This window comes from Ochlerotatus camptorhynchus, unplaced genomic scaffold (genome assembly GCF_037179485.1).
Source record: "Ochlerotatus camptorhynchus isolate MF236.1 unplaced genomic scaffold, CSIRO-AGI_Acam_v1.1 ptg000094l, whole genome shotgun sequence".
NCBI classification, from domain to species: domain Eukaryota; kingdom Metazoa; phylum Arthropoda; class Insecta; order Diptera; family Culicidae; genus Ochlerotatus; species Ochlerotatus camptorhynchus.
Genome location: NW_027040584.1, coordinates 6377123 through 6391772, shown reverse-complemented (window position 1 = coordinate 6391772; position 14650 = coordinate 6377123). Strand labels below are relative to the sequence as shown.

Sequence of the window (14650 nt, the reverse complement as noted above, 5' to 3'; positions counted from 1 at the left end):
TATGTAGCCTGCTGCATTTTAAATGAGCAGATGCAGACGAATGACTTTTTCTGACCATAGCACACATAAACTGAAATGCTTCAAATCCACAGATTATTCACTAAATTTTCTTTTCATATGAATTTTCTTCTCCAAAGTTGCGTTCGATAGCACTACCGGTAAGTATTTCTTTCAATTTTAAAACAAATAACAGCATTGACATGCCGGTATTTTAGGCCTTTCAGATTAATTAGCTCACCAACTTCACAAGCTTTACAGCCAATCAAGAATAGACCACCTTCTCAAGCCGTTGCAAACGACTTGACTGTTATCTGTTTTTACTGGAATTCACCACTTAGCCACCACCATCGTCGCCGTCGTCGTCAATTATCACATGTGCAGCAATCTACTACATACGACGGGCGAAGGTGATAGCGTTGAACACTGTTAATAAATTCAAAAAAACAAACAATACACTTATAACGTCACAGAACTATATAAAAATACACAGAAGGTATTCTTATCTAGCAGGATCAGGAAAACATAGTATGAACTCCTGCGAATTCTCAAACTTAATAAACTGTCTTAAATGAGAGGCTATCCCAGTTCTCACGTGTCACAACGGTTCAATACTCGAACGGCTCAACAACACACACTGTGATGCAAAGTCGCGAGATAATTTTTAAGTAAACACTCGTGTAGAACGACGATACTTATATCGCGACCCTGGAAACGGGGTGTCACTCAATTCGCGTAATGATTACACCAAGATCTTCCTTTTTTCTAATTTACTTTATCTCGTGGACAAGAAACACAATTCACTCGCCAAACTCAGGTTCAAGATAAGCGACGAATGTACGGAGACTGCGGAAATATCGCGACTGACAAAACCGATTTCAGCTTCCACCGTCCTCGACAATCCACCTCGAGCAAACGGGTCCACCGTCCGTAGAGATGTGATTAAAATGACGATGGCGGCGACAACATCCCATGATTTTGCGTGCAGCACCCGAAAAAAAGAAATACCTTATAACAAACTAGGCAAAATACCTGTGGCGGCAACATGCGACACAAGCTTTCTCACATCCATTCACCAGTTGTCCAGCAGTCGTTGTTGGGTGGTAGCAAGCGTTGAAAGAAAGCTCATCTCTTGATTCGCATAATGACCCCCACTCAAAGGCTACTGCTATACCTACCTATCTTCTTACTACCGACCGGTTGACTGCGATCTCAGAGTGGAAGGAAAAGGCTCACTGCATGGATGGAGGAGTTATTTATGTCCCGGTGACTTATTGATTGCAGTTGGCTGCGACAAAGCAGAGATAGATTTGATGTTTATAGATACAATTTGAGTGTCTAAATTGCCCACACAAGCTTCTGTATTTTATTGGTATTATTTACCTTGTAAACTTGTTCAACTTAGGATAAAACATTTGATACATAAACAAAATAATCATTCAGAAATGTTGTACACTGACTTTTAGAAAATGTATCTTCACGCAACAAATATTTGGATGTCTGCGCCTACCAAGCGAGTTTATCTGATAAGATAGACTCCTTACGTGGTTGTGTAACGATTTTGTGTTTGACATTTCGGATGCTGAATAACTATGAATAAATTAACTACAATGGAGCATAAATTCGAAAACAAAAACACATCCAACAGGATTTAACAAAGCCCAATTATATAATTACATTCAATTCATTGATTATTTATTCAACTTGAAAACCAGCTCCCAATCAATCTCACCAAAACTCGCGTGTCACACCTCCACCGTTTTCGATGTTCATAAGGAGGCACTCGGACCGCCCGAGACGGAGGAGTAAAAGTTGTTTCCAAACATGCTCTTCTCTCCCCTAAAATCATATATTGTTGCCAAGTGTGACCGAGAAGACCTCTTTTTTTCCTAAAGGAAGTTTAACTTTTCTTGCAACACATTGGCGTAGCGAACGGCACGTTATGCGAAGTTTCGATGTGTCATTCAATCATACAATCATTAAACACTTTCATAAAAATAAAAACCCGTCCTGTTCAGGTGAGTGTCACACTTTATGATGGATTATTATGTCAAAGATTTATTTTCAATGCAGTAGCGAGAAAGAGATGTTGGGCCCCGTGATGTAATGTTGGGTTAACAAGAAACGGTCTTGCCCTCCGGGGAATAAAATCGAGAGCAAATGTTGCAAAATCGCAAATGTTGGGAGTGAAAGGAGCCAAATTTGACGTTTATAGCATGTTCAGTCTCTGCAGCAATCATTTAAGACTTACTTTGATCACGAAGAAAATATTAAAACGACGCTATCAACCTCGGTTGAAATCGCCTACACACTTAGAGGAAAAAAACCATGTTAATTTAGGTGCCCTGAGACTGACATATACGAGCGTTAATTTTAGCCTAAAATTCAATCATAAAAGACACGAAAATCAGCTGAATCAAATGTAGTTTTCATCGAGCAACGAACTTGTCAGTCTCGGAGCACTTAATTTTACATGACATGTTTGTTTTTTGTATCAGTCTTTAGTCAACGCGAATTCATCTTTGACATAGGGAAGAGCGCTACTTCGTCGTAATCGCCCGTTTCCGTTCTATCGGGCAGAAATCATCAATAATTTCAATGATTTCACAATGCACAAAACAATAATACGTTTGTTCCGATGCGTTATTTCATTAGCTACAACATAAATCCTATTAGAGCTCATTGTATGTATATTCACGCTCATTGTTCTCAAAACAAAAGAAGCGCTCCTAGCGCATCCCCTTTTTCTCCGTTTATCCATAGGACGAAGGAAATCTAATGGCGTTTCAATGCGTTTGGACGGAATTGAAACGCGTAGGACGAATTTAGAAGCAAGAAGCATTGTTAGATTTTTAATAATATCTCAACATTGTTTGACTCTTTATCAAATCCAACGGTACGTATGGAAAGGTGGATAAATTTAGAAGTTATCTTTGATGAAAACATTCCATGTTTTGTTCAAACCCTTTCCAAAAAGCGTGGTAAAGTGCGCGATGTCCTTAGTAGGACGGAAATTAGATCAAAAACCCTAAAGACTGATACAAAAAACGAACATGTCATGTAAAATTGTGAACCGTGAAACCCACATTCGCCAACGAATCAGGACGCACATTTAGATTTTATGTTCCTGTTAAGTGCAGAATTTCCATGAAGTTCAAATATTCAATTCAGTTATAGAATTCAGCATCAACAAGTAAAATCAAAGTGCGCGTTCATCATTCCGCCTATTCAGCCTAAGACAGCTCAATCAAAGCTTCATTTATATTCATCGAAATCCAACTGAGAGTAGGAGAAAAGGTGGATAAAAACGAGCCATCAATAAGATATTTTTCTCCAGTCTCTCTACCCCCCAGACAAGATCCTTTCAAGTTTGCCATCCTCTTGAGGGGAGCATTGATTTTCGCAGTTCGAAATTATTCATGGTGTTGTGCTTGTATCTCAGGGGTGATGAAGTGGAATCAACCCATGCGTGGAATTTACCACCCCTCGGTAAAAGCTCGATTTTATATCGCTGCGTTTTCCGGCTGTTCCTTGTGCTTCGCATTTCGTTCGTTTTAGCCTACAGGTAGGCGTATATTTTTCGTTTGTTTGGAGATAAAAGGTGGAAAATTTAAATCGATCGAAGTAGGTTAGATAAGTTGTCAACAGAAACATGGTTTGCTAATATTTTTTTAAAGGGTGAGCGAAGCCATACAATATTGTATTGTACAACACTTTAAGGCTCTGAACCATTTGGTGGATTAACTTTTGGTTAAAATTTGACAGATGGAAAGTTATCGATTAACCCTGCTATCCGAGCATGGTTATTTCTGACAGACAAGAAGTTAAATTTTGACAACCGTGGCTCGAAAACCGGTCGATCGACAGCACGGGGATTTTCGAACATAGAAAATAACTTTCAAAATGTCACTTTTAACCACAAGTTAAATTTAACTCGGCAAATGGTTCACAGCCTAAGTAGAGGGTAAATACAAATAACGAAACAATTGGCATGGCCATCTTCGGCTATTTAAAAAAGCATGGCAACACATAACATCTTGATTGGGTTTGCCATCGTTGGCATACGGCGTCAATACTCAGGGATTGCTTATTCCAACAAGAGAAAATATTTTTTTTGACTTGAGCTATGTTTTATAGAAATTGCTCGATTAATAATAATAATGCCAGAGACGAACCAGCCAATGGCTGAAAATATCTTTAATAAAGGAACCTAACCTAACCTAATAATAATACATATTTTGAAATTACTAGCATAAGCTCAAACATGTATTGAAAGTTCTACCTAAAGTTAAGCTCAATTAAAGTAATAACACAGGAAAAAAGACCAAACCGTAGAAATAGAATAGATTGAGCTTGGAGTCAAATTCTCTGCCATCACCATCACAAGTAGGTAGTTGCGATTGTTTCTCTTATTTTGAGCTTGGAGTGGCATCCCAGCTGAAATTGAACAGATGCGTAATAAAATTTGTTTTGAAAATTAAAACTATGGCAATGATGCCATTTACAATAATGGTGGGAGCTTTCTCGATCATTAATTTGCTATCTCAGAATTATCTTCCACTTTTCCTAAGCCCTTTAGTGATGCATTTTTGAGCATTCGTATGGTGCATTAGTAAAATGCATACCCGTTCCGCACGACTTTGGAACTTCGCCAGGGAGGGGGTTAAGTTTTGACGCTCGGCAGCTTGAAACAGTACTCGCTGACCATTTGAACTGGCCAATCCGACACTGTTGTTATCATTCTCTGGCATTTTCTGGAAGGGGTTGGTCGATTCGAAGAATTGTTAAAGCATACAGAGGATCACTATCACTATTTTGACAACATCTAAAATGGAAATATATTCTCTATCAATTTCGTACCGTTTGAGATTATAGTCCTTGAACCTTTCATTTTCATTTTTTCCAACATTAGATCCAACGGAACGTGATAGGGGTACTGGATTTTTCTTCTTTTAGAATCCTTGAATTTTCAGCAGCTTCCAAATGACGGTAGTTCACTCAATGGTGATGGAAGCTGCCAATTCCTTATAATTGATTGCTTCCAACAGGCGAAATAAACAATATTTCGATTCCTCGTTCACACGTAAAAGTTACTTTCACTAGGTATCGATCCGAGTTTCAATCCGCTACTTGATCCACCATGACAAGTATTTCGGTTTGGAGTTGGAAAACCACCGGCTTGCTGGGATTAGGATACAAATTGCCGTGAAATTTTGTAGAGCAAAACAAAAACAACAACGAGTACCGTGTTATGATTTTTCGTTTCGGTGACATTAGGTCACATACACAGTCACTGTTTATGAGCAGTCTCACTAACACTTGTGCTTCAAAGTTCCACCTTTGATTGTCAGAGGCGCTGTTATCAGTGTCTTTTGACATTTGTATGGGAGAAGAGAACAATTGCCAGTCTTCTTGATTTGTAGTCTTCGATTCAATGTTTGTTGGGATAAGTTGGACTTGGAAATGTACCAAAATCAACATAAAACTTGTTTCTTATAGGAAACAACTTCAGCTTTCAAATGGTGTGCTTGGTTTTTAAATTGATGGGAAATAAGCTTATGAAAGACTCATTTATATGAAGAAAAAAAATCTAATATGACACCACCAAAAATTCTAATCAATCCAAAGTCCTGAAGTTTCCGTTTCAAATAGTATGCAAACAGCAGGGTTTTATGCATGGATTTTTAGAGATAGATTAATTTAACTCAATCAATATTTGAAAACCTCGAAGCCGGGTGTAATTTTTTTTTTCGTGAATTATTATTTCAATATTTTTTTTTATTAGTCCGGTAGATGTGCAATGTTCCTGTTAAGTGCTAGATAGCCTCAAATGCAAAGAAGAATTATAAGAATGTAATGAAAAATTGTAATTGATCTTTCAATAAATTCATTGTATATGAATAGCTAATTTCAATGGCATCATTCTTTCTCATTATTATGTAAGCCTCTAGACTAACTCGGGGAAAATCTAAGGGTCGCCTACGGAACTAAATATCACACTCACATCCAACTGCCACCTGTTAACAGCAGGAACGTATATGTTGTTTAAAAGTAAGCAATAACCACAAACGATGAACCTGAAAAAGAATAACACAAAACACATGGGGAAGCTCAAAAGCCAACGAAGTTCCAATTTCTGCACTATGAACTCCCGGACGAGGCCTGAAGACCCCTTTCGGGTCCGGGAAAACGAGGACAAACGAAAAGATGGTGGAATAAATTTAAAGGACTGCACTCTCTAAAAAATAGCCGCCTTTTATAACATTTTAGCTGTTTTTATTTTAACCTAGGGTGACGTCACATGCACTTGCACTGGGTACTTGCGGTTTTCTGGTAGGTGGGTAGGTCGACCTTCGTAGCAGGATCATCGATGATTCGGCTGTAGCGACCAGCATGACATCGCTGACATTTCGGCGTTGTTTCTGCTGTCTCGATTGCTGGTGAATTGCCGTCGGAGCTGATGATGAGGTCGCCGTTGAGTCTACGATTAACCGGTGATCGCCGATAGAAGCACCGGTGGCAACGTGGATCAATCGGCGCAATCGACCGTTCAGAGCGCCGGTTGTGAGGCGGTGAGGCTGATGAAAACGCCGACGTCGAATCGTTGTTACGATGTGGATGATGCCACTTGCTTGATGCCAACAAGATGGCGGTCCTTCGTCTATTCTCGAGTGGCCTTTTTGATCGTCGAGAGCAATGGCGGATCTTCTGCTCCACGCTGATTCTTCCAAGAATGTCTGATGAGGATAGTGGACCTGGACGCTGATGGGGTTTCCTGTCCGTGAAGAAATCGATTCCGATACCACTGACTAACGTGGATCGCCTGGCTGGTATCGGTGACTAAAGTGGCGACTAGTCTGAACGCTCGCCGAATGGTCCGGTGCCACTATCCTTGGCTCCTCTTGGCTCTTTCTGCGGAAGAGAGTTTCGGAACTTGTCCGAATAGGAGAAAAGGCCCAGATAATGGACCTACCCAACCCATTAGTGCTATGACGTCACAAAATAGGCTGTCCGGGGTTACATTATATAATTTAACAATTTAATTACCTTTTTCCTAATTTCTACGTTGGATAACACGAAAAACTTATTGAATGCAGTATCAGCAGTAAACCTAATGGAGATTAGAAAATATTTTCTTTTTAACTTTACTTTACCCTAGCTTTAATTTTTACAATATCCTTCTTTTAATCACTTTTAATTTTCACTACCTTTTAAATGATTTTAACTACTGCCATTAACTTTATAACACCACATAAATATAAATCAACTTTTTATTTTTTATTTTAGGAACACGCGCGCACTTCCACTTCCTACGGAGTTCACGGACAGAAGAGAGCGAACAATTCTACGGCTGAGCCGATCAACCCATGCTATGAAACATCGAGTCTTTGTCACTTGATGTTCTTTGTGTCACTTTCTTCCGTGGCATCATTTGTGGTCATGCTTTATATTTACGGCGCCGCGGAGCGGCAAACGATATATTTCGCTGGTTCAAACCGCTGCCAACAAACAGTGAGAGTCAGACATGATTGTGATATTTAGGGAATAGGGTTCTGTATTGGGATGGAACACCTTATAAAAAAATAATCGCAAGGTGACAAAGTCATCTGCTACGTTTAATTGTAACCGCTGGTTACAATTAACGAGGAAAACTAGCACTTTCTGAAAAAAAAATGAATGAAATTCCGTTCCGCTTTGTTTATCTAAGCTATTGTATTACAAAGTCACAATTTATATAGCAGATAATGATTAGATATATATAACTAGAATGCGCGTAATTGCGTCAATATGCATCATTCAGTATCATTAAATGATTGAAAATTTAGATCAACCCATCCGAAAACAGATTTTCTTTCACTTGTTTTACGCTGCAAAGGTTTTGGGATATCACTTAAATATACCAACCATCAGAAGGACCTCAGCAATTAATGATGAAAAGTGCACTCAAGATCTTTTTGGTCAAATTTTATTAGGCAAAAATGCTCGATAATAGGGGAAAAAAAGCTAACTCTCTAATAAGGAAAATCTCAAAGGCTTGGTAGCCATCATAATGAAGTAATGAAATTGGGTTGTTCGCGGAATGCTTAAATAAAACAGCAAAAAAAAATTATCTTCAATATAATTTCACTTAATTAATTTTGGTATCCATGACAGATGCGTATTTCGACTACAATGTGCAGTCTTCATCAGTGTCATTCTCACTAAAGAACTTATCAAATTCTAACCTCCTTAAGTACTCATCCCCTAGATAAAAAAGTCAATTTTCTTTTTTAGAGAGTTGTATAGATTTTTCTCCTTTACTTTACTTAAATCTTTGGTTTTTATTAGTTAGGTAGGATCCGATTCAACACATTGGTATACCTGTGATCTTGACTTTTTTACCTAGGGGATGAGTACTTAAGGATGTTATGTTTTGATAAGTTCTTTAGTGGGAATGACACTGATGAAGACTGCACTGGTTGACGCTAAATGATAAGTACAAGTGGCTTAAAAGTACCATTATGTACCAAACCCGGACACTTGATTATCAAATATGATCAAAAGGCTACGTAAATTATATGATGACCCTGTCGTCCATGTTCATCTAACATAATTATTTTGTTTCCAAGTTGATTGGAGCGTTTGGTACGGTACTCGCAAAAAAATCCGTTCCCATATTCGTGAACAAGAGCCGTGAACTATAGTTCACGGTGTACATTTCCTTCTAACGGGTGTTCAATAAAAAAGAGAATGATTTCAGTGCCGCTCTTGTGAGAGCATCACGACTAAGTGCGTCGTACGGCTGACCAGGGCCCCTTTTCCAATATTCATTGACGTTTTTTGAAGAATAAACATTATGTTTTTAATAAAAAAATACTGAATTTGTTGAACACCCGTTACGCGCGGACCGTTCATGGTTCATGGCTGCCGTTCACGAATATGGGAATGGATTTTTTCAAATATGCCCACGCATCCTCCCACCCCATGGCTTCAAGAAATGCATCGTTGCTTAAATATTTTTATTTAAACTCGAATCATTTTCAAGAATCATCTTTGCGACAAATATAACGCATGATTGTGTTATATCTTAGATATGCTACAAACATCAATATTGACAAGTAAAATGGTAAGGGGTTATCTAACCTAATAAATTTACAGGATGCTTTCTTGTACTGGCTGCGTTTGTATGAGATTAGATTAGATTAGATTAGATAATTGTTATGTTTCTTTGTGGATGTAATATTTAATTAAAATAAAAGGTCTGGTTTAAAAGACTGTGTGGAATTCGGTACATAGGTACATAGAAAAAGTACGCAATCGATATACTTTCTGAACTTTCAATTCACAATTCAAGTAAGTTGAACACCAAAATGAATCAGCAAAAACTAGCTAAATTGTGTTCATGATGTTGCTTATGTTGGAATTAAATACGAAACCAGTTTTATGAGCAGGTAATATTGTATATGTTTATATTTTCAACACATAATCTTTTTATTGATAAAAACCAATTGTTTCCGTGAAATTCAGGAATCCTGGAAAACTAAAATTGTGTTGCCGAAAAATCTTAGTTCCAGGGAAAGGAAACGATACGCTTCACACGATGATTTTCTAGCCATAGTGCATTGGAGAAAACCAACTTCTTCTTTTTCTTCTTTTTCTTCGTATTTCAAGCTTATTGCATATCGCATATTAGCTTATTGCGTGCTCTCAACATAGTGTTCTAGATGCACTTCCACAGTTATTAATTGAGAGCTTTCGATATGTGTGGCAAGTACAATCATACTTCTATGCCCAGGAAAGTCGAGAAATTTTCCAACTCGAAACATTCCTAGACCGGACCGGGAATTGAACCCAGCCACCTCCAGCATGGTCTTGCTTTGTAGCTGCGCCTTTACCGACTGAGCTAAGGGAGGCCCCAAAACTAACCCAAAACAAACTTTGTAGTCAATATTAATTTTGCAAAACTATCTCAAAAACCATCCGACGATCACATATCAGAAAATGTTAATGCTGTGAAACATTGAAAATTGTGTGAAATATTCCTTGGTGCATCCTCTTGTTACATGAGTTGTATTTTGACCGATTGTGAGATCATGTTGATAAAATGAGTCTTTATATTGTTCCGTTGATAGTCATAAACGGAGGCCTCCCTTCGCCCAGTCGGTAAAGGCGCAGCTACAAAGGAAGACCATGCTGAAGGTTGCTGGATTCAATTCCCGGTCCGGTCTAGGACTTCTTGGAAAATTTCTCGACTTCTAGCGTAAATTTTGACATAAAATTTAGTCATAATAGACGGGACATTCAGCTCAATCAAACGTACTTTCAAACTTTTCAGTCTCGGAGCACTTAATTTTACATGACAAGTTTGTTTACGTCTCACCCTTTATGTCAAAGATGGATTACGTCACGTGTAAGATTAGGTATTTCTTAGTGTGTATGATTGTATTTGCCACACTAGCTATACTAATGCAAGCATCGAAAGCTCTCAATTAAAAACTGTGGAATTACATCTAAAACACTAAATTGACAATTAGAGATTATTAGGCTTGTTCGAGTCTAATAAGTAAGGAAAACCCACAGCTGCCGGAGTTAGTTTCCGTGTTATAACAAGTGGTAGACTACTGTCATGCATCATCATGCATCATACATGCGGTGAAACATTGCAAATTCTGTATATCTTTTGTGCAAATGTGTAATAGAGGTTAGGTTATCTTTCTTTCAGTCATAGGCTGGAATGTGTAATAGATTTTCAAGTAGTATCTTGCATTTCCTGGTTGGGTTACATAATACAGTCAATTCTCCATATATAGATGTTTTATATCTCGATATGTAACCACTTTTTCTATGTGTCGATGGTTATTTCGGTCCCTTCAAACGGTCTAGTGGGCTAATTTATTGATAATCACGTCCTCATAATTGATAAGGATCTGTTAGTTAAACACTTATTTATACTGAACCACCGTATCCATCTTCCAATAAATTTTACTTAACTTTATCAAATTAAATTCCTGTTAAATTTGAAATCCATAAAACTGCCAAGTGATGCAAAACATTTTCAAATAAGGCAATAAATTTAAAGCCATGCTTGAAGTCACATTAATTGAACACAGTCAGGTTCCCTGCGGTAATTTACGATCACACTGCACAATAATAATCTGCTTGGTTACTCACCTCAGTCGCTCCCGCCTTTGTTGGTACGATTTTTGATTGGTTCGCAACCGTTCCAAGATTGTCCGGTACTCCTGGAGCTTCTGACTAAACTCAGCCAACTCGATTAGCATTTTTATTTTATTCTGCTGCTGCTGGTGGGTAACCGCTTGCTGTGATTTAATAACACAACACGCTGCCTTCGATCACTTCGATTCACTGACCACTGGAATGTTTCTGTCAATTATTGGCACGCGCATAATTTCGAAAACTTCCTGGCTCATCTAGAAACAATTAAATAGAAAGGGCATTCGATTTAAGAATGTAGACGAGAAATTCGAACAACAGGCACTGAAGCTGAACACTGTTTTCAACCAAATGAGCCTGTCACCTTTCGACAATGTATGTTTATGTTCATACATTTCCTCACGTTCATCACACTTCGATTGGATCGCTATTATCGGTTAATAGTGATTAAAGCACTACTGTGGAGCCGTTTGAGCTAAGCAAGCGCCCAGTCACAGTTGATTTGTCAAGCAATTATGACATTGTCTCACACCGTTCGCGCGGTCAGTTCGTGCCTGCTAGCTGCAACGTCGCGGCGGCGCATTCACTCCTAAACGGATAAAATACGCGAAACACGAAACAACATCAACGAACGAAAATAAAATAAAAACACAGACGAAACGAATATCGAGGTTAATTGTAGCAATTTCACTTTATAATAGTTTCCAGTGTTGTCGCTTTTTGGCAGTAAGCTTCTTCTGATGCACTCCCGTTGTTGATGGCCACACCGGTGCCGGTGGTAGCAATTCCGATCCGTCACCCATAAGAACCATCAATCTTCGATTCTACGCGGTTTTTCTAGCATTACAGCATCTCTCGCCCGTTCATCATCACTCGCGTCGGATTGCTTATTTTGCGCTTTTTCCCCTCCAATTAGTCACCCCCTTTTGCTGAACGTTTGAATTCTTGTCTCATTAGATGTAATAGCGGAGACCTTGGCATACTTCTCAGAGGGGTTACTTTCAAGAAGGATTTTGTCTTGGTAAATGGATTGATGGAAATGTATATAAATGATCGCAAAATTAACTCACAACTTTCCACTGTTATAAAATTAACTAATTTATAAATTTTAAAAATAAATCATAGAATTCAACTGGTAGTGTGTGTCTATGAAAATAAGCAAACTTATTGTTATACTTGTAAGTAAGCAAGCGTCCTTGATTTCTTTCTCATTTGGGTGGTTCAAACGATGCATATTGCTTAAAACAGCGCATACGTTTTCAAATCTATTTGAGCTCATTTGGTTACATCTGAAAAAGGACATTTACGCTTATGTTATGGTAATTAATGTGACAATAGTGGATAATTTGAAATCGATTAAGATGTATGGACCAAATTGGATAATTTGTACTACCCTAGCATTTGTACTACCCTAGCATTAGATCAAGGAAGCAACTTTTCCGCTGAGTTAATGAGACAACATGGAACACGACTTATCCGAAATCTCCCTACATTTGTACAAATCTCACATAGTGCGAAAACTTTTCTAACACATGAATCCTCGTTATCTTCCCCAGTGGACACTCTGATGACACAAGCTGGAACGTAACAGCAGCAGCCTACTACGTTTCTTCTGCGTTCCCAACAACACTCACTATCTTTACTGCGGTCATGACAGTTTGGATATCAGAACAACAACTGAAAGCGCCGTGTGTCTTCCATGCAGCAAACGTGTACCAGCAACAAAAGTACACACACAAAAAAAACCGACAATGAAAACAGAAGATAAATAAAAATGTGTGCCTCTCTCTTCTGCTCGGCCTACTTTGACCACCGGACTGAACGACGAAGACTCCAGCGTGATTCGTATTGTTGGAGTGTCACTCGGCATTTATTGTCATCGCACAGTTTCGACCAATTAGCACTAAGCTTTATGACAATCGTTGGTAATATTGGGGCGATTTCAGTTCCTAAAGTGACCCAATCACAGTTTATGAATAAGCTTCGCACCTGTGAACTGTTGAAGCACTGATTTCTGCAAGAGATTTACAGCACTGACTTGCAAGTAAAATCTCGCGATCTGCAAAATCTTGAGCTAGGGTAATAATTCAAAACGGTCGAAAAAACGTTACCACCTCCGACGAGACGACGATCGAATGAAGGCGCGCAATCCATCGTCGTCAGGCAGGTGACGTCGGAAAAATAAGATGTAAAGAATTGTTCGCTTGTCTCACTCTGTCTAAACGTGCAATTAGAGGAGCAATCAAGAGAAATACGAAGTATCTACAACAACAGCAGCAAAACACTTGCTACAGCCACTGTGGCTGCTGCTGTGGTCGAGTTTTCTCGCTCATCCGGGCTTATGATGCGGGGGGTATCCGAAAGGGAATGGTACCTTCAATCAGTACAAAAAATGATCGCTAATCTTAAAAGTCTCGGACAATAGTATTTTCATGTCAATTATTGTGTGATATGAAATATAGTATACCGTTTGATATTACACGTTTAGTTTTTGTCCTTGTCATCTTTTGAAACAAAACTGTTTTCTAATTATGATAGTTGTTATCATATTTAAAGAAATGCCTAAACCATTTATTACATTCTACTAATCGAGACACCCTTCCCCGCACACCACAGATTTCATGGGAGAATTTCGATTCAATAACTGAAAGTCGGAGAAACAATAACACCTAGCGAGTGCACTAGAGTGGGTACCAGCATCAGATTAGACGGTACTTAAGTTGCATCTCTCTCTTCCTACAGCTACAGTTAGTAGTGTAAGGTAACCATTTCTATGGCTGCTATTTGTAGTCTATTACAACACCCGAGCGAGCCGGTTTCAACCTTGAGAGGGTTAATGTTTATCTCGAATTAATTAATTGCGGTACATGTAGTGTGTTTTGCGCTGTTCTTCCCAATTGCCCATTCTACACTCCAGCTGTAGTTATGGGCTAAACACTTCCAGCTATTATCATACAGTTTTATGGTCTTTTAACGAGCTAAAAGTGCTACCTTCGCCATTGATCCTGATCGAACTGTTTGTAACATATTGTAAAAATTGTATAAACACATTTTTAAGAAATATTTAATGTTATCAAATATTTTATTGTACGCAAAACCTTGCAATTTAAAAAAATCTCAGCGGAACTTAGCTTCCTCTCACGATTGGACATAATCAGACCTACTCATCGGGGATAATATCCGTGAGATAAGGGAAGCAAAATATGAATAAGCTCTTATCGTCATCCACTGACGTCGTATTCAGACAGCAATCGTTGTTCAAACAGGTGTGCCCACTTTGAATATTTTTTTTTTCTTTATCGGTACCGGCTGTGTACTGGTAAGTATGATTGCCTCTCACCCCAAAAGGCCTGGGTTCAATCCCAGTCGGCGCCGCCGGGATTTTCTGAGGCATAAAATCTCCGATCACGCCAAAAGCCGTTGGTCCCTGGTCCTTGAGAAAATGGGTCGATATGTAGGATCCAGGTGTGGGAGCTGTCATCGGTGGGAGCTGGCATCG

The 14650-nt window shown here is 38.7% G+C and overlaps 1 protein-coding gene across 6 annotated transcripts in view; it reads right to left on the bottom strand.

Moving 5' to 3' along the window:
• The window catches only part of LOC135698735 (uncharacterized), a 97544-nt gene extending 84325 nt beyond the window's left edge, over positions 1-13219 (bottom strand). For 2 of the 6 annotated variants that reach the window (XM_065218830.1, XM_065218832.1), the window contains exon 1: positions 11149-11407. In XM_065218830.1, coding sequence (XP_065074902.1) covers positions 11149-11258 — 110 coding nt within the window. In that variant the 5' untranslated portion in view covers positions 11259-11407. Of the gene's footprint in view, positions 1-11148; positions 11419-13140 lie in introns of those variants that run through there. The other 4 variants (XR_010517499.1, XM_065218826.1, XM_065218828.1 and 1 more) reach the window with 4 other exon arrangements.
• Between the last annotated feature and the right edge of the window lie 1431 nt (positions 13220-14650).